Raw genomic sequence first — 27,331 nt, 5'->3', positions numbered from 1 at the left:
TATCACTAATATTCATGAATAAAACTTGCATTTATATTTACACGCTTTTAAAGGAGCGTAATAAAAATACTATCAAATTTTCCAGATCATAAACCTTGAATTTACAACTATCTTTTCGCAAACTTCTATTATTCATGTGTCTTATAAATTACTTGTCCGTGCAACTACTCTCAAAATAGAAATGCAATAATGCAATGCGCCACTGCTCCTACTAGTCTACTACCCCAATACAAGCTTCCCTCGGCCTGGTCAGTCACCTTCCAGGAATCTTCTAGGGCAGTGTCTCCCTCCCTCCTCTCCTCCCCTTGTGGTAACGCAAGTGCGGCAGCAGCAGCTTTCCCGCAACTCGCTTTACCCAAGTGAACACAAAGAGAGAAAAACAACCACACTTAATTACCCCCCCCCCCCTCTCTCTCCCATCATCTCGCTCTCCCTGCTGCCCCCTCTTCCTCCGACGCGCGGGAGATCCAAACGCGCGCGGTCAATGCGAGAGGCAGTTGAATCGCTTCCCATCCCTGCTTCTCGATCGGCCGTGTCGTCTTAGCTAGCCGAGTCAAATTCACTCGCATACACACAGAGAGAAGAGAGAGATAGAGAGGAAGAGGAGGAGGAGGAAGAGGAGGGAGACAGATAGGAGTAGTAGTACATATAGATAGGCTCATCGCGGATAGATCCCCGCCTCCTCTTCAGTCTCCCCAGAAAGCAAGCAAGCTCGCACTTCACCGTGTCGCATCGCATCTACGCGGCCGAAGAAGCGCTCGCTCCTGAAAGGGAAAAAGGGATCGAGGAGGAGGCCAAGGGCAGCCCTTAGAGAAGCGAGACAGCTATGGAGTTCTCCACTTCTTCAAGTAGGTTTTCGAAAGAGGAGGAGGAGGAAGAGGAGGAGGAGGAGGGCGCGTCCCCGCGCGAGATCCACTTCATGACAGCCGCCACGATGGCCAACACCGCGGCCGCCTCGTCGTCCTCTCCTTCCGCGGCGGCTTCGGCGTCTGCGTCCGCGTCGGGTTCGGCAGCCTTCCGCTCGAGCGACGGCGCTGGGGCGTCAGTGAGCGGCGGCAGCGGTGGGAACGACGACGTGGAGCTGATCGAGAAGGAGCACATGTTCGACAAGGTGGTGACGCCCAGCGACGTGGGGAAGCTCAACCGACTGGTGATCCCGAAGCAGCACGCGGAGAAGTACTTCCCGCTGGACGCGGCGGCCAACGAGAAGGGCCTCCTGCTCAGCTTCGAGGACCGCGCAGGCAAGCTCTGGCGCTTCCGCTACTCCTACTGGAACAGCAGCCAGAGCTACGTCATGACCAAGGGATGGAGCCGCTTCGTCAAGGAGAAGCGCCTCGACGCCGGGGACACCGTCTCGTTCAGCCGTGGCGCGGGCGACGCCGCGCGCGACCGCCTCTTCATCGACTGGAAGCACCGCGCCGACGTCCGCGACCTGCACCGGCTGCCGAGCCTCCCGCTCCCCATGGCGCCCACCGCCTCGCCCTACGGCCAGTGGGGCGGCGGCGCGTGCGGCTTCTTCATGCCGCCCGCGCCGCCCGCCACACTCTATGAGCACCACCGCCTCCGCCAAGGCCTGGACTTCCGCAACATCAACGCCGCCGCGCCATCCAGGCAGGTCCTCTTCTTTGGCTCCGCGGGCATGCCCCCGCGCGGGCCCTTGCCGCCGCCACCGCCGCCACCGATGCACATTACGGTTCAACCGAGCCCCGCAATCACGCCCGGCCTGCCCATGGTACTCGACCCGGTGCCGCTCGTCAACAGCCCGACGGCGACCGCGAAGCGCTTGCGCCTGTTCGGAGTCAACCTCGACAACCCGCAACGAGGCAGCGGCGAGTCAAGCCATGACGACAACGCATTGTCGCTTCGGATGCCGGGATGGCAAAGGCCGACACCATTGAGGTTTCTGGAATTTCCTCAACGCGGCGCCGCGGGTGCAGCTGGAGCCGAGTCTTCTGCAGCCTCGTCGCCATGTTCATCGTCGTCCTCAAAAAGAGAAGCGCATTCCCCATTGAATCTCGATCTGTGAGTGAGATCGATCAGGCGACCTAGATCGGGAGCGTACAAAAGGAAAGTTCAACAACTCTTCCTTCCGTCCGTTACCTTCTTCTTCATCGTCTTATTCACCTTTTGAGATTCCATTATAACTTTGATGATAGGATCTAGCGTTTAACATTTTTTCCAATTTTTGTTTTGGCCATTCAAGTTCTTGTGTTGGCTTGACAATATATAGAGAGAAGTTGGGCGAATTAATCAATTATCAATGCTTTCATGTGGATCCAAATCTGATTCAATTTTTGCTTCACCATTATTGCTCAATCCATTTTTGTTCGTGCTATTCAACTCCATTACTACATGGTAATTAACTTACTCTTTATACAGTTTGGTCGGACAATTCCGTTTGTCCCTACATATGATAACACACCTTCAAATCTGCACTCCTCACAGCATTACTGCCAAGATCTGAATCGTAACACCTTAAGTGCGGTGCAATATACATTGTGCCTTTCATGCATCATATGTATGATCTCTTCTCGTCCTATATTGGAGTTGCAACCACACAGCTCTCAAAAAGCATGGCAAGATAGCGATATTGACGGCGGATTAGCAGCAGGCAAAGCCATGGGGCTAGCTACGAGCATTGCAGGTCAGATGTTTAAATTCTGAATCTTCTCATCTTCTTTCATCAGTACTGCTCGTCATCTCTTATATTTATGTTGTTGTGAGCGCTGGAACTTTTGGCTTTTATTTTCGTGCCTTTGCTGGCCGCCACTTTCTGTACTGTGCTCACTCTTTGTCCATACTACATATATACCATGGTGCATCATACCATGTAGTAGATCATATAGTGGGCACTAGGACAAGCAAGAGGGAAGCATTTTCTTCTTGTGGTTTTACCCAAGGGAAATGAAAATTAACCCCTGCAGTGGGCCAAATTATGTGTAGATCGGATTGTCTGGGCCAATGGTATAGACTCTAAGAGTTCTTTATGGACCTGGCAGTCTGTAAAGAGAGTAAGGGAGGGGCAGCACCAAGCACTTGACACTGGCCTTAACTTCCTTGTACGTAAGGATTTATGGGGGAGGAGGGCCTCAGTACTAGCTCTACTGTTGCTTTAGTAGTAGGAACAGTGGTGCGTCGATGTGCATCGATATATCTCCTGTAGTATTATTTGTTGGTGTTCTGTTTTCTTGTCCTTTGTGTCCGAGACAATGAGGAAGAGAGAGTGTGTGCATATCTCCGTTTCCCCTCTTTTCACTGCAGTGAGTAGGTACGGCGTGTGTGCTTCCTGGGAGCAATGAGCCAATGAAGGCATGCAAGGCCACGTACTGACTCGACAATAGGTATCCATAACTAGCAAGGTGTAGGAGGGGGATCGTTTTGCACTGGTGAGGCTAGCATAGATGTGTAGATGATGTGTCTACTGACAAAAGTATTTTTGGTCCATTGTAAGCCGGAAAAGGAAATGGGGAATTATGCATGGGGAGGTAAAAAAGAGCTGCGCAGTGTCTACATGCATGTGTCTGCTGCTTCTTTCTTCTCTTTGCATATGGTTGTTCACTTCGTCTTTCTTTTCTGGAACTTACTGCACTCAGTCCATGCTGAACCTCCAACTTCATACTTCGTGGTTCTGACGTACATGCATGGTTGTATTCTTCTAAGAACAATGGATATACTAGTAGACCCTCCAGTGAAACTAGACTTGTCTAAAGCAAAATATTGAAATGAAATGGCTCTCGTGTCTTTGTAACTAATGAAGGAGAAACATGTCAAGGCTATACAACACATTTCTGACATTTATGGAAGAAGTTGAGATGAAACCATAGCCAATTTCCATTATTGTCACAGCATAAGTTGCACCTCTTTGCCATTTTCAGAACCCTATGATATATTGTTAGCGTCATTTATCATCATTATATAATAGAACGGCCTAGCTAGTCAATATACTAGTTTCATATTCATTGTTGGGTATTCCCTTCTTAATTATACCTATTGAAAGTTTGAATTTTCACATTATCTGGATAAACATAGAACGTAATGCGGATGAGCACGGAGCTCAGCAGCAATGCCCAAGGTTGGGGTTGAGCCGGTGGGGTTCGAGCCCCCCCGTCCCGCATCCCTTGGGTCTCCAATGAGGACCGCATGGGGTAGCGCCGTTCAAAAAGAAAAAACGCAATTGCATTCCTTCTTCTTTGATATACTGATGCATACATGATGTCTAAAGCATGAAAACGGAGGAACATTTTTATTTCATCTGTTAGAAAACTAACTCAGACTTTTCTGTCACTATATATGTAAATAATTCCATGCACTAATTGTTGAAGAAAACTGCGTAGCCGGCTCTAGTGGATTGATGTACCCGAGGGCTAATGCTCCTAACTATTGTAACTAGTAGCTGTTTTAGGTCACTCCTAATGCTAGTTTATTAGACATTAATAATTAGGTATCCACTTAAGCAAAAAGATTATGTGGCAAGTAATTTAAAGATGAAAGAGAATGAGCTTGTTTTTATAGAAGAAACTAGCTCTTTGAGCAATTCTAGGTGATTGTGAGATAATAAATTGCTTTGAGAGATATTAAGAAACTAGCAAAGACATAGATATCCTTTGAAAGTTTGTTTCTTAACATGAATTTCTTATTCTCTCTCTTCTATTAGACTTCACCTGAGAAACAAAGCATTGGGAATGGCCTTAAAATCTGCACAAGATGAAAGCATGTTTGAAGCTGTTTTACTGCTAGCAGTATTTCAATTCATGTCTATCAACATCCCATTTATAGAAAAATAGCACATGACAGATCATTAATAGCATCTTAAATAGATTCAACTAAAGATGATAATCATATACTTTAACACAGCTACCGAAGTGATTAATTCATCAGGATGCAAAGATGTGTTTAGCCCTTGGGAGTAGGCATGCATGATTATATTAGGGGCTATATGTTTTTTATTGGGTGTCCGGATTCTAACTAGTGCTAGCTAGGCCACAATAACATGCTATCTTCATTTTTTGAAAAATGCACTTGGCATAGATAACTATACTAATCAACCGTAATATTTTGATATATCGTTTCCCTTTTTGGACATACAGTGGGTTATACCAAAACTTTTAGCAAACTATTGTTGCATATTCCTTCATTATACCTACTCATTGTCCACCTCATATTATGTTCTAGTCAGTACTGCGTATGAAAGCTAAGGTGAAATCAATCTCTGATGCAGCTGTGAACAGTATTTTATTTCAATAGACAACTGTAGGACGATTTCCTGTTGTCGCAATATATAAATATAAGTTCTTGTATGACAAAGATAGCTTCAAACTTTTGAACTGGATTACACCTTAATACAAATAAACCACTATATATGATTATGTTATTTATTTATTTATTTCTAATTTATAAGTTTGTACGCTATGCTGTATGCAGTAATTCTGAATAAATTTTATTTTATACAAAGATATGTCTACCTTAACACATGCATGGTGCATGCTATGAACATTATTTTCCAGTTAATGATTTTCTTCTATGAAGCTCTTTTATTTTCATAGGCAATGATTGAATAGTTGTGGTCGCATGTCCAAACCATATAGCTAAAAAATAAACGAAGTTAAAATGACAAATTGTTTGTTTCAGTTCTAACTAGAACAGACTAGTTTTTTTTTTTGTACTATCAGTTGGATGCAAAGATTATAAGAGGATGAAGTGGCTAGCTTCATCCCTTTTGAGATGGAATATTGACGTGACCATTGTAGTTCATCTGTGTAACAGTATATATAGGACGACAACTGGGTACAAAGTTTCTTTTATGTTCGCCTTTAGTGGCTTTAGATATGTGGATCGTAGTCATGAAGTTTCTATTTACATCAGAAAAAGTACCAAATAGGCAGGCCTGAATGGCAACAAGTCAAATTTATATATGTTTGGATGTAATGCTATACCCCTTTTAATGAACATGGTTACATGGATGCATTTTAAGAGAGTTCCTTGTATAGACTATCAGGAGCATGGACGTACGTACTAAACCAACTAGCCACACAGGTTGGACTAGCTAGCTTGGATGGCAACTATGATGCTTTATGCACTCGGTGCATGCAAAACAATGCGCTAATGTTGATGTGATGCATGTTCATTTGCAATAGTTTTTACCTGTATGTGCATGCATGCATCGGTACGTGATAGAATAACAGCCAGGCTTGGTCGTGTACTGGGTTGATGCATCGAACCCCTTGCTATGAAGTTTGTGTTTTGTTGTGAATAAATGGGGGAAATCCGTGCATAGATATATTCGTATGTATAATGTATATTCATATTTTTTTTCTTTTCGGGAGGAAATCGTGGTGCGTAGTTTTTTGACATTTCACCTCTAGCACAAGCCTAAATTCTGTGATGCTATTCCCAATTTCACAGTAGTGTATGATCGTAGAAAGAAAAGAGGTGCGTTGGTTTCTTCTGTTCAGTCTGGTGTGGAATGCAGTAGTCGTACTGCTTAGTACTAATGGCACACATGCAACTTTTATGTCTGTGCAGCCACCTTATTATACCTCTGACTGGTCTTTCTGTACCCAATGTGCCAGATCCTGGCTGCATGCATGGCTTGGTAAATTGTCTCTTGCGCCGGCACCGTAATTTTTTTATTGTACTATGTGGCGACCTTCACAGGTAAGTTTCTGTTTTTGTGCATTTTTTAAGAAAGGCAATATATGCTCACAGGTAAGTGTCGGCTTAAAAACGTTGTTAGTGATATTTTTTATCTGATACTGATAGCCACAGACTATCAGTACTGGTTTATAAACCGACACTGGTAGTCCCTTCACTACTATAGCACCGAATTCATTCTGAAAATATGAAAACCAGGTTTCCAACCACAAATCTCAATTGTCTAGTACTAGATGATATGAAAATTACATTCCTGCACACGTACAACACGGATCTCATTCCAGTACAACCATAGCACTAACTTTGCTGAAAGCATCTATTAATTACATGTACATGAATATCCAATATAAATATACACACAAGCATACATAACACCGCGCTGCCGCGACCAACACTAGCAGCTCAACCGCGTCCTCGTGCCACTGTCGTTCTTACTCATGTCATCTAACTCAGACAAATTGGCAAACCAAATTGAAAACAGCAAAGATGACATACAAATCTAAGGTCCTCCACCATGCAATTAAATTCAAGTTTGTCATACATTTCGCAGATACAACAGAAAAAAACAAGCAAATGCTCAAATTAACAGAGAAGTGGGAAGTTAATGAAAAAGAAGGAAATTGCTTCAGGCCAGAAAGGGTATAGCAATACAGCACCTCATTATAGAAAATCGTGAGAGGTGCATCTAGATGTGTACTCCTGCATTGCCACTGCTAGGAAGCCGATGCCACCCACCGATGCTGCCTGCGTGCACCCGCATGCATGCATACTCCGAGCCAGCCGACGCCGCTCGATCGCACGCTGTGCTGCCACAGTCCCCACGCATAGCCACCGGCGCTGCCTCGCGCGCGCCGCCGCTCACACACTTGTTGTCACGCCCTTCGCCTCCCTTGCGCAGTCGCCCACACACGCCGCTCAGCCAACCCAGCCTTCCCCACAAGTGCGTTGTGTCGGTCTCGCTGCCTGAGCCACCGCCGGGGTGAGCCCCACCCGGCTCTGAACCACCGTCGATGACCAGTTGCCTCCAACACTGCCAATTGAGAGAGATAATGGAGAGATAAGGGGAGAGAGAGATACGGGACCATGTTGCCGACAGCCACGCTAGCGAGAGATAAGGGATAACACTGTGCAAAAAATATTAGGGAGAGAGATCGAGTGGACCTTAACACACAAGCCAAAGCCGACTGAACTACAATTTTGGGTCCGTTCCAACTATCAGTGCCAGCTTGAATTATAAACCGGCATAGCTGGTATCAGTGTCGGTTTATATCAAGAGTCGACACTGATACTGAGTATCAGTGCCGGTTCAACCTAGCTCAATCGTTGATCTAGCACAGGAAGTTATAAACTTATTAGTACCGATTTTATCCTAACGGACACTAATGATCCAGCTCGGATGACTATTTCTTATAGTGCCTCTTTATGTGCTAATTAATTAAGCATGCATATGGCTCCGATTGTGATGAAATTATCGACTGTAAACACAACCTAATCAGCAGATCACATCACGATTCACTGAGGTAGAACGACTAGTATAGGAAAAAAGAAAGCACGCGTGTATGTGTAATTGTGGATCATCCACAGGAGAGATGATCTTACATTGTGGAAGTGAAACCTTAATTGAAGCACAAGGAGGAGCATGGATCCACTGGAGTGGGCATGGAGGTTTCCGCCGCCTGGCGTGCGGTTTTTTCTTGACAAGCATCGATACATATGAGGTTGGATTAGAATATCTATTAAACTGCATGTACCAGTGTAGGATCTAGGATACCGGGTGAATAGATAGTTTTTAAAACTAATTGCTAAGCTATCAACGAAACTTACGGAAACAAACTAAAGATCACTATAGCAATATAAAAATAACTAAGATCTATGTCAAGATTTGCAATCATAGGGTGACATACAAAAATTTATATTCTAGAAAGATAAATTGCATAAAGTAAATTACATGAAAGTAAATTGCTCAAAAGATGACACATGAAATTTATCCCGTGGTATTGGTGATTCTCTGATCACCCCTAATCCACGTTTAGGTGAGTTCAAGTTTCTAACCGCTTCTCTATCAAGTATCCAATTCTCACATGAGAAATAGCTCACACCGAAGAACTTAATCTTAAATCAGAATAGAACAAGAACTACTTACCTCGATTATACTAGAGTAGCACTTAGCCTCTCACAATCACTGTTGTGGCTACTTCACAATCTTCTTTGAAGGGCTCAACAACGCAACAACCTCCAAGCCATCTAGGAGAAGGCAACCTCCAACAGTAACAAATCGATAATGCTTGCTTGAAGGATCACTAGTGCCCCCAATGCTCAAACTCTTCAAAGTTATGCACTAGATGCTCTCACACTCAAAAATGCAACCACTAATCCAAGAGAGGGAGAGGAGGAAGGCAAGAGCTCCAATGAGTTGTAGTGAAGTGCTAGAGAGCTTCCTTGAACCAGCAAAGCTCTTATTTATAGCTCACACTCAAGAATATGGCCGTTGCTATTGATTTGACACCTCTATGCACTGGGTGGTCAAACCGCAGCTCAAACGACAGTCGAACCACTGCAAATACAATGGCTATAAAAGGTGTAATGCTAACTCTGACACATGTCTGACGGTCAGACCGTGATCCCTCACGGTCAGACCGCGAGCAGAGAATAGAGTGTCAAAACTCTTTGTTCCCAAGGCGTTCAGACCGTGAACCCTCACAGTCAGATCGCGAGCAGGGAACAGAGTGCCAAAACTCTCTATTCCTAGGGTGGTCAGACCGCTAGTCAGACTAGAGGGTCTAAACCACTCTGTTTGTTTGGTAGTCAGACCGGCACACTCTTCGGTCAGACTGAGACTGAGTCCTACTAAGCATCGACCAAGTTTATACAGTGGTCAGACTGCCACAGCTCAGAAACATCCCAAAGATAGTCTTTCCTTGGTTTCTCTCAAACTAAATTTCCCACTCTATATGAAATGCATGTTTGAGCAATTGTGGCACTATAGATATCTCAAATAAACGCACATCAATCTCTCTTAATAGTACGTCACTTATCCTATCAATCCAGTCAATTTCTCTTCTCTAATCTCCTTTGACCGGCAAAAAAAAAATACCCTACAATTATACCTTTACCTTGAGCTAGCCACTTAAATGTTTTCCACTCATCCATCTTCTAGCTCCACAACGTATTTGTGACTAACCTTTTCATAACATATTCAAACATGTTAGTCCACAAAAGACATATTATCATTAATTACCAAAACACGAATTATGGGTCTAGATGCTTCAATCTCTCCCATTTTGGTAATTGATGACAATAACACTTAGAAATGATGTGATTTAAGTTTTGAGCCCACTTTTAGCGATTAGCATAAAGAAGACTCGAATTGAGTTTCTATAGCAAGAAATTCAAGGATATGAAATTAAATAGAGATAATTTGCTATAAAAACGCATGTCAAGGTAAGCTCCCCTACACACGTGCCCATAAGATTTAGAGTAAAACAAATGACACAAGTTAAAAATTCAAAGAAAAAATTCACAGAGTTTGCCTTGTATATATGGATCCGAGGAAAGAGATATGATCAATATAATCAATAAGATCACCAAAGAATATTTTCCTAAAGACATCCAATAAAAATTAGAACATATAGATAGAGATGAATATGGAGATAAGCAAATAAACACATTTCATCACATTACAATACTTAAAGAAACAAAGATGCAGTGTCATTCATTACAGTGCTTAAAGAAACAAAGATGCAATACAAGATAGTTGTCTTCTTCACTTCTTCCAACTTCTCCCCCTTTGGCATCAAATACCAAAAGGTCTAATCATCCCGAGGAGGAGAAGGAGGACGAGGATAGATACTGTAGAAATGATCGGAGAAGGTAGTGAACTGATCATCAAGCTGTTGTTGTCTAAGAGAGAGGTTGTGAAACATTTCATTCAATTCTTGGTTCTGAGCATTGAGAGCGGCAATGTCCTCTCGAGACAGGGAGAGATTGATGAGTAGATTGCAATTATGTCATCATAGGCTGATAGAAGTTCTGCTGAAAGATAGCCCGGAAAGAGTCCAAACTCTGTTGAAAACCCTGCTGGATGGATGCCATATAAGGATAAAAGAAACCAACTAGAAGTGCTCACTGAGGAGGAATGTTATCTTGAGGTTCCTCATGCTGACCTCCCTGAGCTGCAGAAATATCCTGATCTCCCTGACCTCTATTCAGAATGCAGGGATTCACTTTGAAAGGCTTGTATCCCATATGTTTTATATCACAAGCGGTTTGCCGAAAGTTTTTCTTCATAAGAACAAGAGACATTATAAATGGAGCAAAATAAAGATTTGGAGATATGCTCACTGTAATATCATCAATAGCCTTCATAATGTTCTTGATCACATTAATTTTCTCATGTTCATGATATGATTAATGATATTCCAATAAGATCCCGAATAGCATCACTGTTTCCACTTTTTGGAGCAAAAGTGGCTCTTACAATCTTATTGATCGAGCGGGCAGCGCCTTCAATTCAGTCACTGTCCCAAGTGTGACTCTAAGAACATCCTCTTGTGGCTCATAGAAGTCACTCCACATATTTTCAACCAAATAAACTTCATTATTTATATCAATAGAGCCATAAACAATATCATAAGGAATTCTCGCAACACTTATAAAATCCCTAAATGAAGCTTCATATTTCTGGATCCTGTCATCCACTCAATTTTCTGAGACTCATGAGAAATCTCAACTGTTGCATAGGATTGCCTGATGACAGTGGCGTTCCAATTACAGTTGAAACTCACTAACTCATAAAGACCTAGCTCTTGAAAGATATCAGCTAAACCATCCATGCTAGGCTAACTTCTCACATAATCCCAATCTATCCATTTTGGTGCAAATATTTTTTTTTTATTCAGAATATGACCATAGAAGGCATCTTGTTGCACCATGGTATAAAAATATGGTTGAGAAACATCATTATCTAGAGCATACTGATAGGTGTTTCTAGCTCTAGTATATTCAGTTAAAGTTCAAGATTTTGTATACCCAACATAAGCTTGATAGTTAATTTCAAGATCCTTATCACTAGCATCTTCCATATTATGACCAACATTACCAACAAAAGACGAGGTTTCCTCACCAATATCCTGAGATAGCATCCAATCGAAGTCCTGACGATCTTCCTCTGAATCTGAGTCCACCAATCATTTCTTAGCCTTACCCCGACCGACCACAATTTTTGTCAACCTCTTCCTAAAGTCACTTCCACTTTCATTGATCATAGAAGTTGTCACAAGGAATTAGATAAAGAAAAAGAATTGATACAAGAAGAAACAGTGAAGAAATCAGCTTTTGCCACTACTGGTTGTTAGACCAGCACAGGCCACGGTCTGAGCGCGAGCGCGCAGATAGATCCAATTTGATGGATTTTAAAGAAATTGGAAGTTCCAACCGATCAAACTTTGAGCATAGACTTTAGACCATAGCAAACCATTACATTCAACTTTATCTCAAATCCATGTCTCATAAGATGGATCCTCTTTTTCAAAGCCTAAGCATGAAAAATAAACCTTAAAAATCCACGGTAAAAGGAGAGGAAATCGAGGAAATACCGAGAAAACATGGTAGAGGAGTCCACGATTGGACTAGAGATGGTCACGAATCAACCGGGGACAAGGGATTTGGGCTCCCTTGAGTTTCCACTGAGGGCACGAGTTTGTGAGAGAGGAAAAGAAGAAGTGCTTGGTTGGGAGAGATGAGGAGAAAAGAAAGAAGATCGATGTGGACTTAACTTCCACTGACGGTCAGATCGAGACTCATGGCGGTCAGCCCACTGGAGTCCAGAGGCTCAAAAAGTTTCTGTATAGATCTGGCAGTCAGACCAAGACTTGGTGTGGAGCGTAGAAGAAAAAAAAATCTCTGTATGGATATTGCGGTGAGACAGGGAGGGTTTTCGGTCGGACCGCTGGAATACGATAGATCCAGAAATTCTAGATTTAGATATGAGATGACATATAATAACCATATGATATTTAGAGGTATAAATGTAATAGAACTATATGCAACATGACATAAATATAATTGTAGAAATATAAGATTGAATTGAAATTGTGTAACAAATTTACATATTTAAAAAGGAAATAAACATAAACAATATGAGCATGTGAATCAAAGTATGATTGCTAAAACATATAAATGTGCAAATATCATGTGCCCATTGTTTCAAGCAACATTTGAGAAGTCGATGACATTAAACTCATTTCTCAACTTGTAAAAACAACTCTCATCTAAATATTTTGTGAAAATATCCGCTAATTGATCTTCGGTCCGCACACTATCTACTAGGATATCACCTTTACTTATATGATCTCTAAGAAAATGATGGTGAATATTAATATGCTTGGTTCTAAAGTGTTGGACCGGATTTATGGCTATTTTCATGGCACTTTCATTGTTACACAAAAGAGGCACTATTTTGAACTCAACTTCATAATCTAACAAAATTTGCCTTATCCATAGCAATTAGCACAACAACTACTCACAGAAATATATTCCGCTTTGACGGTAGAAAGTACTACGGAGTTTTGTTTCTTGGATGACCATGAAACTAATTATTTTCCTAGAAATTGGCAATTTTCGGATGTGCTTTTTCTATCTACTTTACGAACTGTATAATTGGAATCCGAATATCCGATTAGCTCAAACTTAGCACCGTTTGGATGCCAAAGCCCTATGCTAGGAGAGTATTTCAAATATCTCAAAATATCCTTAACGACCATAAAATGACATTCTTTAGGTGATGCTTGAAACCTTGCACACGTGCACACACTAAATATGATATCGGGTCTAGATACGGTAAGATAAAGCAAACTACCTATCATTGATCTATAAAAGTTTAAATCTACGGTTTACCTCCCTCACCAAGATCAAGACGATCATTTATTTTCATGGGAGTCTTGATAGAATTTGCATCTTCCATGCTAAATTTTTAAATAAATCCTTCAAATATTTTGATTGGTATAGGTATTTCGAATTCCCTAGACATCATTTCTCCAAATTTCTCACAAAGAACTTTGTTAGTAGATCCAAAAATAATGTCATCAATATAAATTTGACATACAAAGAAATCATTTGTAATATATTTAGTGAATAAAGTAGTATCAACTTTCACAATTTCAAAGCCCTTTGAAACTAAAAAATCTCTAAATCTCTCATACCACGCACGTGGGGCTTGTTTAAGGCCATAGAGAGCTTTAGAAAGTTTATACACATGATTAGGCCTTTTAGATCTTCAAAACCGAGAGGTTGTTCAACAAAGACAAGTTCACTAATTTTACCATTCAAAAAGGCACTTTTCACATCCATTTGATATAACTTTATATTATGAGATAAAGCAAAAGCAAGTAAGATTCTAATAGCTTCAATTCTAGCCACGTGAGCAAAAGTTTCACCAAAATCCAAACCTTCGACTTGAGTGTATCCTTATGCAACCAATGTTTCTCACAAAAATTCTATCTTCATCTTGCTTATTCCCAAAAATCTATTTTGTGCCAATCACATTATGATCTCTTGGTCTTTCTACCAATTCTCATACATCATTGTGGGTGAAGTTATTTAACTATTCATGCATCGTATTCATCCAATCCGGATCATTTAGAGCTTCTTCTATATGGTTAGGCTTAATAGAAGATACAAAATAAGAGTATTCACAAAATGAAGCAATACGAGAACACATTTGAACACCCTTACTAAGGTCACCAACAATTGAATAATGGGATGATCCTTGGCAATGATATGGTGAACTTTTGGATGAGCTGTCAACACTTGTGATGGAGTTGATGAAGTGGTAGTTTATTGTAATTGATCATCCATATCTTCCACATTATGAATTTAAAATTGATCATTTGTAATGGAAGAAGATGGAATAGTCGGAATTGAGGTAGATGGATTATCCTCTTTTTCATCTTCCTCTTTTAGCTTGATGTCACCTATTGACATATTCTTGATAGCACTTCTCAAACCTTCATTACCTACATCATCCAAATTTTCTTGCTCTTCTCGAGAGCTATTAGTTTCATCAAATTTAACATCATGTGTCTCTTCAACCAAACCAGAATTTTGGTTGTAGACATGATAAGCTTTACTATTAGAAGAATAAACAAGTAAGAAACATTCATCGCATTTTCTTTGGGATTTTGATAAACGAGTACCCTTTTTTTTAGAATATAGCATTTGCATCTTAATACTCGAAAATATGAGATATTTGGTTTTCTTCTAATAAGAAATTCATATAGAGTCTTCTTCAGTAATCGGTGACAATACAATCTATTTGATGAATGGCAAGCGGTATTGATAGCTTCGCCCCAAAAATTGTCCAAAATATTATATTCCAAAAGCATTGATCTTGCCATATCAATTAAAGTCTGATTCTTCCTTTCAACTACTTCATTTTGCTCCGGAGTATATTTGGCTGAGAATTTATATTTGATACCTTTTTCTTCAAAAAATCCTCAACCTCTGTGTTCTTGAATTCGGAGTCATTATCACTTCTCACTTTCTTGACCTTGAACTCAAATTCATTTTTGGCCCTTTTAGTAAAACTTTTGAAGGTGTTAAATACAATAGTCTTATCATGTAAAAAGAATACCAAAGGTAAATATAGAAAAATCATCAACAATCACAAGACAATAGCTATTACCTCCAATACTTACATATGTAGTATAATCAAATAAATTCATGTGTAATAATTTTAAAGGTCTTGAAGTTGATATGGAGCTATTGTATGGATATCAATTTTCCACTTGCTTTTCAGCTTGACAAGCATTATAGAGCTTGTTCTTCTTAAATTTCACATCCTTCAATACTACAACTAGATCATACTTTAACAAATAATTTATTTGATTCATATCAATATGACCAAGCCTTTTATGCCAAAGCTAACCTTTTGATGAATTTGTAAACAAGCATGTACTTAGGCTCGAATCATTAGAAGAGAAATCAACTGGATAAAGATTACCATGTCTAAAACCTTTGAAAATTACACTATTATCCTTAATGCTAGATATTATCACATCATTTAGAGAAAAAGTGCATGAAAGATCAAAATCATATAATTGAGCAACGGATAACAAATTGAAATTTAGATATTCAACTAGTAAAACATTTAAGATAGACAAATCATTTGAGATAGCAATTTTACCTAATCCCTTTACCTTTCCTTTACTATTATCTCTAAATGTGATTTTGTCATATTCTGATCCATTATTGCTCATAGAAGTGAACACGCTTTGATTTCCGGTCATGTGTTGGTGTATCTACTATCTAGCATCTAATGTCTCCCACCGGACTTGTAGTTTACCTACAAAACAAAGTTAAACCCTTTTAGGTACCCAAACTTGTTTGGGTCCTTAGATGTTAGTCAACAAGGATTTAGGCACCCAAATGACATTCTTTTTAGCACCGATTATAAAAGTGCTAACAAATCTAGCTTTAACACTACCATTTGAGCATCTCTTAAGAACATAGCATGAATAAAAAGATGCATATGAATTATCTTTGACATTTTTGCAATCCTTCTCAACATGTCCGGTTTTCTTGCACTTCATGCAACAATCGTTACCTTTCATGAAACTAGTTTTGTGATGAATAAATGCTTTCTTACCCTTCTTGGGAACATACCTAAGTCCTTCCTTCTTAATGGAGAGCCTTTCACTATCCAAAACTTATCTAATTTTAGATTCTCCAACATAATATCTTGCAAGATCATTGGTTATTTTTTTCAACTTTTCTTTTACTATGATACTTTCATCAATAATCAAGACATCATTGCAAGATAACTTTAGGTAAAGTAAGCAAATCATAATGCAAGGTAGATTAACTCATATGAGTTAAAGTAGATACATTATCAAGAATATTATAAGATATGCTTATATCTACTTTTGTTTTGTTGGTTTCATGAGCAATAAGAGAGTCATGAGCTTCCTTAAGCATCTCATGAGTTTCTTTTAGACCCTTATGAGCCATCTTTAGCTCTTCATAGGAATCTTGAAGAGAAGTATGTCATTTCTTCAATTCCTTAAACTTTGCTCTTTCTTTGCTCATGAAGTCATCAAAAACTATTTATTAGCTCAACTAGATCATCGTATGAATATTCATCTTCATCATTTAATACCTTAGAGTCACCTTTTGCCATAAGACATTGAGGTGTGGAGAAGAGTGAAGGTGCTTCCTTGATGGATACACCGACAAGACCTTTTTTAGATGGCTTCTCATCATCGGAGTCAGAGCTTGAGCTTGCATCCGAATCCCACTCAGCATAGCATGCTTGACCATCTTTCTTCTTCTTGTAGTATTTCTTGAATACATTCTTGCCATCACTCTCCTTCTCTTCTTGGAAAATTTTTCCTTTTTGTTCTGGCAATTTGTGGCAATGTGTCCATTTTCGCCACATTCAAAGCATCTTCTTTCTTCGAAGGAATTCCCTTTGGAAGATTGTCCCTCCTTATTATATCTACCTTGATATCTCTTCTTCTTCATAAATTTCTTGAATCTTCTTACAAATAGAGTCATTTCTTCATCATCTTCCTTTTCATTATTACTCTCTTCATGATCATCATTATCTCTTGATGATTGACCTTGAATGTAACATTTTTCTTCTTGACATCGATAGTATTATCATGAAGATCTTCTTGTGACTTCTTGAAGATATCATGAGTGAGAATTTCACTCAAGATTTGCATTGGAGTTGTATCCTTCAAATTTGACCTCACAAGCGATAATTAAGGGCGCGAGCAAGGAACAGAGTGCAAAAACTCTTTGTTCCTAGGGCGGTCAGACTGCGACCCCTCACCGTCAGACTGCGAGCAGGGAACAAAGTGTCAAAACTCTCTATTCCTAGGGCGGCCAGACCAGCCATGCCGGTGGTCAGACCGCCAACTAGACCAGAGGGTTCGAACCCCCCTGTTCATTTGGCGGTCAGGCTTGCACACTCTTCGGTCAGACCAGGACTGAGTTCTACTAAGCATCGACTAAGTTTATACAGCGGTCAGACCGGCCTCTCTGACAGTCAGACCACCACAGCTCAGAAACATCCCAAAGACAGTTTTTTCTTGGTTTCTCTCAAACTAAATTTTTCACTCTATATAAAATGCAAGTTTGAGCATTGTGACACTATAGATATCTCAAGTAAATGCACATCAACCCCTGTTAATAGTACGGTACTTATCATATCAATCCGGTCAATTTCTTTTCTCTAATCTTCTTTGATTGGCAAAATAAAATACCCTACAATTATACGTTTGTCTTGAGCTAGCCATTTTTATGTGTTTCCACTCATGCATCTTCTAGCTCCACAACGTCTTTGTGACTAATCTTTTCATAACTCATTCAAACATATTAGTTCACAAAAGATATATTATCATTAATTATTAAAACATTAATTAGGGGCCTAGATGCTTCAACTGGCCAACTCATCCAAAAGTTTAGACGTATGAAGAAAGATTGACAATTTACTTATACAGTTATACTTCAACACTCCCCTTCACGTAGAGATTCTCTGAGACTTCAAACATGGAAATAAGAGTCGACTATATGTTTTTATTTAATCGTGTCTGTTATGATTCAAACTTGAGACCTCTAGCATGGTACTTCAACATTATGGCTAATATTAAAAATTGAAGTAATACCTTGTTTCATTTGGCATTGTGGTGGCTTTTCGAAAGTAATTTTTTTTTTCTAGATCTGGATACGAGAGTTAGTTGAAAGCAACTTTTTTTAATCCACAACAACAAAATCTCACTACAATTAGTAAAGATCTCGTAATAGAATAGATTTTACGGTACAACAACCACAAACTGACCCTAAATATCAATCCAGATCCAAATCCAAATTGGATAGTGGCGTGTGCGTAGAGGTATTAGGGACAGGAAAAGGCAATATTTTTTTAATTATTTGAGGAAAAAGATGGGTAGCTTGAGTTGAATTTATATATTTTTATTTGCATTCGGAGGACCTTTTTGGATTGAAAGTTCATAAGTTTATGGCAAAAACTTATAATACGGATCCATGTTGAACTTCACATTCCTTGGAGTTGAATTTTAGGGCGATTTTCAAGTTGAGAATGTGTCACTTCTAAAAAATCTACGACTCAGAGTAAATGAGGGAATATTTGGCTTGAAAGTCCCAGTATTAATTAGAACTAAAAATTAGGCTTTGAAACATTGGGGGTGGAAAATGTAGTTAGTTGGTTTTGTTGAGGTGGGGCAGGTGACCGAGCTAGGACAACAGAGGCATGAGTATGACACGACGGTGCAACTGTTTGGAAAGGGTGTCCATGAGTTCCTTCTCGCGGATGTCGTAGGATAGTCCTTCCCTTGTGTTTGTCATGGCGGGTGCTAAGTTTCTTTTTCTAATTAAGTTTTGTTTTGATAGAAAGACCAAAAGGAAAACAAAAATAGGTACTGAGGCTGCCTATTGATCATAGAGGTACAGGTAGAGGAGGCTGCATCTTGCACCAAAAGAAAAGGTTCTAAGAGTTATATGGCGGCATTAATTGCCCTAAATGCTTCGCCCAGCTAAAGACCAAGCTCTACCTTCGTCTTTGATTTTTTTTTATGTTTTTTTTTTTTTTTTTGCCAAAAGCATTGTCTATGCGTCCGAGGGATCTTCTGTTTCGTTCCTTCCAAAATTTTTAGGCGATAGGATCGCAACTATAGCTGTCCCTTTTTAGACTGGCCTCTTATTTGAGAATGTTGCCCACCAGTCATGAAGCTAGAGCGTACTGTTCCCAGACTTTGACTGAAAGGCATCGGTTAGAGCCATTAAGTGTCTGCCCTCCAAATGCGCGCATTTAGATATCTCCACTCAACAAAGATGTGTAGCATTGTTTTCAGCTGTTGCGACGCATGGTGTGAGATGGTTGATTGGGCCATCCCTATGCTCCAAGTGTTTCAGGAGTCCAGAGTCAATAGGAAGATTATCAACAACAAATGTTCGCTCGTTTAGACGAAACACATTGTCCCCAAAATTCTTGTGCATATTACAATAGAATTGGTCATCCACGTCAGAACAGAATCGGCATTGATACGTTTATCACTATCGATTTGTAAGAAAATCAGTATTAATATTAGTTTTAAAAAACAACCGACACTGATACTATCAATACCGGTTTTTAATTCGAGCCATCACTAATGAGAGGATTGAACCCGAAATTTTGATTGAACTAGCATCTGACTCACCTCCCGTCCGCTCACGACTTAGCCTTGTCTCTTCCCCCGCGCATTCGATCCCATCTGGCCCTCTCTCTTTCTCCACCTTATCTTTTCCCTCACCGTCCTCCTTCTCCTCCCCCTCCCCCACTATGCTCTCTCTCCCTCATCCCCTCACCAGCCTCATCATCTAGCAATTTCTCTGCCACTTGCGAGATCCATGAAGAGATTTGGTGGATCCAACCATGAATCTCGCTGGGTTGGAGATCCATGCACCAACAACGGCGGGGAGCAAGAGGCAGCAGGTGGTGGTGAGCGGATGAATGAGACAGTCTGGCTTGTTCCTGTGGCAGTGGTAGTGTTTTTGTTGCTCGTCGCCCTCATCATCGGCTGGCTTGTTTCTATGGCAACGGCGGCGTGGCGGTGGCCTGTATTTCTGTGGCGGCGGCCTTTGTGCCCTGCGTTACTCGTTTCTATGGTGACGGTCTGTGTTTATGCGGTGGCTTGTGTATTCTAGAAAGCATTGATGGTCTATTGGGTCAGCGCAAGCGCGTACCGGTAGCACAGCTTATTTCCTGGTGGGAGCTATGGAACCTGGCGTCCCTTCCTAGTTGTCAGCTACATCCTGTGTTTCTGCCTTTGTGTCCCACGTTTTCCTTGCCCTCGTCACCGGTTGGCTCGTTTCTATAGCGGCAGCGTCCTTGATAAGTGGAGGCACTGAATCAATAGCTGTGGGGCCCACCAGCAACGATGAGCTCTGTCATGTGGGGCCGGCAATGGGCTTAGCTCAATGCATCAAGCCAACTCGGTTGTCTAATCTTTTTTTTCTGAAAAACTTCATCAGTGTTGGTTGTAAAGCCGACACTGCTAATCCTTCGACTATTAATTCCGTTTATACGGTGCTAGTTCTAAAATAGATACTGATAAGATTTTAGAATCAATACTATTGACCTATTCTGATGTAGCGACAATTCCTTTCTTAAAAAAAAACCAAGTATAGCACCCAATCTCCAAGGTTCGCCCCCCTTTTAGGCCGCCAAATGTCAAACCGCACATGTCCCCAGCCTGTGGACATGTATATCTTGTCTTCGAAGAACTTTTGTACGTAACTACGGCGTACCATGTTCATTCATATTTGGACTTCTCGTTCAGCAAATTTACTAGAGAGCATTGACATATGATGGACAGAACTACAAGATATTTACCACTGTAGTAGTCCCATAATATTAATCCACAGCTAGCATGCTGTACGTACGAACAAGAACAATAAACATCAAAGCGACAAGTGCCCCAGCCTTTGGCGACCACATGCCACGCACCTCATGAGTCATGACCCATGCATGAGCTGATCTGCCCTGATGGATACCAGAAACTGAAACTGCAAAAACACGGCAGCATGCATGCTACCTAGTCCATGCTCAAGACAACTAGTCCAAGCGCAGGCCGGCCCTGCAGCTTTAATTTATGTGTGCCCATATATATCACCACCAGCCTTTTGTTGCAGTATGCATGCCAGTATATACACATACATACTATACTATCTTTGCACTTGTCTGAACCTGATTAATTAGAAGTCTGATGCATCTGCACTTCTGCAGTGCATGCCGCGTTTCCGACAGTAGGTTTTTTTTATCTCATGTCGCTATGTCGGCAAGGAATCGCAATGTAGTACAGCACGTACACGGCGTACTGATTTACGCCATGTGATGTGATGCAAACAATTATAGTGAATCTGCAGCGGATACCTACCTCGGCGAACGGCGAGAGCGGTTTTACTAGCTCGGCAGCACGATCACATGACGAGCCATGTACTTGAACCAAATGCAAATGGTAACATTATCATAATACAACGGTAATAGTAAGAGAACGACTAAAAGTGAGATATGTTTGGTTCAGAGAAGGTAATGTAACGATTTTGGTCTAACTTAAGGGCACACTGCAGAATTGTTACAGAACCAAAGTTATGAAGCAATGATTCTGAATAAAACATTCTTCACAGCAGATTGATGAATTGAACTTGCAGAATTCTTTCTCCAAGATAAACAATTAATTTGCTTAGAGGAGATCAACCAAATCCCTACATTTTTTGTACGGGAAACAAATCCTAGTTACATAATCATAAGATACACAAGAAACACTTGAACAACAATTCGAGAATTGAAAACATATTCCCCATCAAATGCAGATTAGCATACATAAGACCCTCCAAGCCAGCCTCCATAATCCAACCGAAATAGATCTATGCTCTCCAATCTGATCAAAGCGAAGGGGAAACAAAGATAAATCATATAACAGAATCCGTCCGAGCTACCCAGATACAACGCAAACGTGACATGCTTCTTCAGTTACCGTCGAGCCTTGTCAGCCTTCTAGGTGGCTTCCCACCGTCGGAGGAGATGACGGCTGTAGTGAGGAGTGAGAGAAAACAACATAGGGTGGTATGGATTGGAGGAGGTGGAGGTGAAGAGGCCAGAAAGAGATGGGGTCGCTGTTGGGAAGAGAGGAGGTGGTAGGGACAGGTGGTTGCCGAATTGGGCGGAGATGTCGAACGGAGATGACGATCTGGCATCGAATAATACTGGGTGAGAAAGATATCGACGTTGTATAATCCTGTATTTCGGTTATGAGGGACTCGATCACAAAGACTAAAACAAACAGGATGTAACATAACATTTTACCTTTATAATCAAGTCATGTTACAATTACACCAACCAAATAGCACCTAAGATTGGATCCAGCAGCCAGATTGATGGGTCCAACGCAGTTATTTATGTCTGGTAAAAACTAAAGACGGGGGCACGTACGTACGGGGAGGATGCATGCATGTCAGCATGTATATGGTATGGATTTATCTCGCTCCCTGGAGCTACCTTTACCTTTTACTGCCAGTTTACGTCCAGGGGTTGAGGGAGCAGCAGCATTGCAGCGAGCGGTTGCTGATGGGACGGCAGTGCAAGAGACAAAGTCGCATGGCGCTGCCACTGTGTCAGACCACCAAAGCCACCTCTGCCAAACACACGCGCGGCATGCATGCACAAGCCTGACCCGATCAGACGGACAGCCAGATCGATCGATGCGGAGGAGGAGATCGAAACACCACGCGCGGCACGGCGCTCGATATGATCATGGCGCCGGCCGCGTTTTGTCGCTCACACCGTGTTAGTGCTGCTACGGTGGTAAAAAGTATGAAGATGGAAAGTTTAGTGAGCTTTTGCTGGGTAGGGTGAGATTTCTAAAGAAGAGTGGACAAAATTGTTCATAAATATAATGATGAAACCAATGATTCAGTAGAAAGAGGGGAGGTTAGGCTATCTCCGAGAGAGCCGGCAAACTATCGACATCCGTATTTTTGCCGATTCTAGCTGCCGCATATGGCTCCAGCAGGTACCGCATATCTCCTTTTTCACTGCTACAGTGATGCCAGTTGGATATAGCTCCTAGCAAATTTGAGGCCAGATACGGCTCCCGTATCACCGTAGTTGGTGTATGCACGTGGGTCCGAGGAAATGAAGAGAGTAATGGAAGGTAGAAAATAAGTTAGCTGTTGGAGATAAAAATAAATAAATAATACTGTAATAGTATTAGAGGATGCTGTAATAGTGTTATATGAGATGAATTTTTAAGTATGTGCTGGAGATGGCATTATGCCATGCAATGGCTCAAAGCTAAAAAATATCATCTGGAAGACCCTATCTCCGAGATCTCATATGCCTCAGATATCAGTTATAGAACAAGTAAATGATACATATAATACAACAATTGTGACATAACGATCATACATCATAAATAAAAATATTAAAATTTCAGAGTACAAAAGGTCTTTAAACTATACAATATAAAACAAACATGGCCTACCGGCCATCAAAAGCACAACAGAACAACAATCCAAAGCCACATGCAATGAACGTGACTACAAAATCTACTCCTCATCCGCGCCTTCATCTCCAGTAAAGTCAGCATCCATCTTCTCATCTGAATGATAGTAAAAATAAGTACAGAAAATACTCATCAAGTTCTATACTACTTCAAGATGTTGATAGATGCATAAAAAATATCTCATGGACAAGACTTTACGGTTTAGCTTTAAGCATAAAGCAGTTTTATGCAGATATTTAGTTGTATACTCTACTATTAACCTTGAAATAGATTTAAACAAGGTAACAAGATATATTATGATGGTTTTTGGTCATAGGAGCAGCTATACATCACTCCGCAGTCTCTATCATTATGTCTGATGTACCTTTAGTACCACACAACTCCTGACGAACTGAGCCAGCAACTTCATCACACGTACATCTAGTCCACACACTCACTCATCAAATATACACATGCCCTGAGTCTAACCAAGTGAGGTCATTACTTTACATGTCCATGACCATGGACACAGCTATTCGAATGGATTTTCACTCTACAAAGCTTATACACTATACGCATGTGATATACTCATTCTCCAACTGTTGCAAGAAGAGGAGCGAATCATGCCGAGATACTTCAATCACCTTTCCTGGTTGTACTCTACTATGAGACATACCAAGTACCAAATCCCTCATACCCGATGCCAAACTCATAAGCATTTAATGTACCTGGTTTGCAACACCCAAGTAACGAGCTAGATAGCCACTTGGATCCTCATTGCTCACTCGACCCTCCTAGTAGGATGCTCAGCTCGGTTGGGAGAAAGAAAAGTCAAATCCTTCCTATACAAGTAGCATGGTTGCACTGGGGTGACTTATCATGACGACGTAATGATACGGTACTTATATAGCCGAGACATACATCTTTAACATTGGCAATGAGTACCACGAGGTATCTCAAGCCCCTAAGAGCACCCTCACCGGAGGACTACTCTACATGCTCCCGTCAAAATAGTTTTTACCTATTTTACACACCACTCGCCATATCCCACACCACATTAAGAATTCCACCATCACCAAAGGTTTATGGCATATGAGTTAAATCGAATAATCAGTGAAGCGACATCTCTAAAGAGATGTATTCCATAACGACATCTTCGAAGAGATGTATTCCATTATACGCATACTAGATATCAAGGCGGTGTCTGATGTTAATATAGATAACGATAGGCAATCCTAGGGTGATATGTATTCTGGATAAGACATTTAAGGTATGATAATTGTTTGATATGATTTAAGCACTACAAAAAATTGAAATAGCACAATACATAGAACATGCGATGATAAGTCAAGTTTTAAGTTAATCAATTGGATTATTTAAAACATGGGCTCAAAATGATCAACGAGATAGGACTTGCCTTCTTCGAAGGTTTCTTCTAAACCTTGGTCGAAGTCGGGGTTCTCTGGTTTCTCAACGAAATCCTCTAGTTCTGCAAACATGATTACAATCAACGACTACCTAATCTAAAAGAATCAATTAACACCAAATGGAAAACCAAATGGGCCCTAAAGGATAACACACTGTGATAGAAAGATAGATCTCAAATTTAAGTGAATTTAGGCGAAAGAATTGCCGAAATCGGAGTCAGAACAGAGAGTTATGACTCCAAAAGATTTAATCTAAAATTAAAAAAAAATTATAAAATGATACTATTCATAGGTTAGGCCCATAGGTAGGACCCACCGAACAGTATTGGTTCCACTGTATAGTGCACTGGTGGGGCCCACTGCACAGTGCTTGGGTTTTGGGCTGGATCTAGGCCTAGGCTTGGGTCTAGACCAGGCTGCACGGTGCTAGGCTTGGGCAATGCACGACCCTGATGGATGAGCCTCAGCCACTGGCTATGCCAGCAGGCCACTCTATTTGGCCGACTTGCCAATGGTCGGGTTGAGCTTGGCCTGCACGGCCTCTCGCGCCGACATGGCCAGTGGCCCATGCACGCACGTGCGGCCTAACTAGCTAGACGAGGGAGAAACACAGGGTTCACAGCTGGGCTCACGGTGGCGCTACATCGGAAGGCTCACCGTAGAAGGGGCTGAGGGGCTGAGCCACAAAAAGGAAGCTAGGTCGGGGATCTAAAGGGAGAGGGAATCCATTTTGGTAGGGCTTGTCATTGGCCGACCATCGGAGTGGTCCCAGATCAGTGCCAAATTTGGCTAGGTGACGGGGAAAATCCGGCAAAGCTTCCCCTCATTCATAAGGGTTCTAGACCACATGCAACAAGCTTCTAACCTACTCTAAGTGTTGTTGCGCCTCTCCATAGCATGAAGGTTGGCACATAGGACAAGGATGGGTGGTCAGCGGTGGGAAGTACCATGGAAGAGCACCTTCTGCCCAAAGGGAACGCACGAGGGTGGAGTGGAGCTACACAGTCATACTCAGAGAAAGAGAGAACGGAGGAAAGAGTCTTCACTTGTGCTTTGCGATAGGGAAGAAGTATCCATTGGCGGGGAGGTGTGCAGCATTGGGGATCTCGTGGTGGTGGCATGACTGTGCTAGCACTCGGTTGTAGGGTCGCTCTGCCATGTGATGGTGGCTGTTCTATGGAAGCGCACATTGCGACGACGACAGATACAACTCGGTGTGGCGGTCACGCACAATGGTGGCTCGGGGTAGCGGTGGATTAGGGGAAAAGGAGAGAGAGAGAGAGGAGCGAGAGAGATGATGGCTCGATGAACAGGGAGACGGTGCCTACTAGAAAAGTTGCGGCACATGGTTGCGCAGCTGCCGGCCATCCACGTGCGACATGCCATGAAGTCACGACGCATTAGACCTCTCAGTGCTTGCACTGAGAGCACGAGAGGGAGGGAGGAGGGCTGGAGTGGCAGAGAGAGGGTGAGGGGCGAAGAAGCCACTGACGCCTTAATGGCGAGGATCGGCGATGTGACTTTTGGATGGCGCGACGGTAAGCTAGAGGTGGGAGACGATGGTTGGTCAGATTGTCCATGTGGCGTGCAAGGGAGAGAGCGGGGCGATGGGCTGGCGAGCACGGGGGGGGGGGAGGAGAAAAGGAGCTGAACCGTGCAGCGTTGCGATGGCCCGTGGAAATAAAAGGGATTTGGATTTGATTTGGGGTTGATTCAAAAAGAATATTTGAAGTTGGATTTGAATTTGAGTTTGGCATTAATTCAAATAAGGGTATTTAAATTAGCAAAAAGATTTGAACTTGAAGCCTCAGGATTTGAGAGAGGTTTGAATTCAAAAGAATTGGATTTGATTGGATTTCCACTGAATTGAATCTAAGAAATGGATTTGAATTTGAGATACATTCAAATTCAAAACTCCACTCAAAGAACCGTAAAACAATTAAACCAAAATGCATACGATTCAATTATTGCAGGGATTAAAATTAGAAATTAATTTGGTGCTCTTTGGAATACTTAGCCAATATAATATATTTATCGGGATGTTAAATTGGGAAAGAAAAGGAATATTCCTGGACTATTCTTTTGGCTTGGCTCAGCTGAATCGGCTTGGTTTAAATGGCTCGGCTCTCTAGTCAGCTCAGCTCTGTATGCAGTGGAGCCCACATGTTAGTCGCATAGAGCAACCCGACAAAGTCCGCTTGTTAGCACTAA

General features: G+C 41.5%; 1 protein-coding gene across 1 annotated transcript; it reads left to right on the top strand.

Annotated features, from left to right (window-relative positions):
• The first annotated feature begins 258 nt into the window (after nucleotides 1-258).
• Nucleotides 259-3,688, top strand: LOC133924836 (B3 domain-containing protein Os02g0683500-like). The gene has a single exon (XM_062370563.1). It carries the CDS (start codon nucleotides 827-829, stop codon nucleotides 2,024-2,026), a length of 1,200 nt encoding a protein of 399 aa, XP_062226547.1. The 5' UTR covers nucleotides 259-826; the 3' UTR covers nucleotides 2,027-3,688.
• The last annotated feature ends 23,643 nt before the right edge of the window (nucleotides 3,689-27,331 follow it).

The sequence above is a fragment of the Phragmites australis genome, chromosome 7 (assembly GCF_958298935.1).
Source record: "Phragmites australis chromosome 7, lpPhrAust1.1, whole genome shotgun sequence".
NCBI classification, from domain to species: Eukaryota; Viridiplantae; Streptophyta; class Magnoliopsida; order Poales; family Poaceae; genus Phragmites; species Phragmites australis.
Note: the sequence above shows the minus strand (reverse complement) of the source record. Positions and strands in the feature narration are given on the sequence as shown.

Bases quoted from the DNA above. Each gene is read 5' to 3' on its own strand.
- LOC133924836 (XM_062370563.1), top strand. From the start codon at position 827: ATGGAGTTCTCCACTTCTTCAAGTAGGTTTTCGAAAGAGGAGGAGGAG.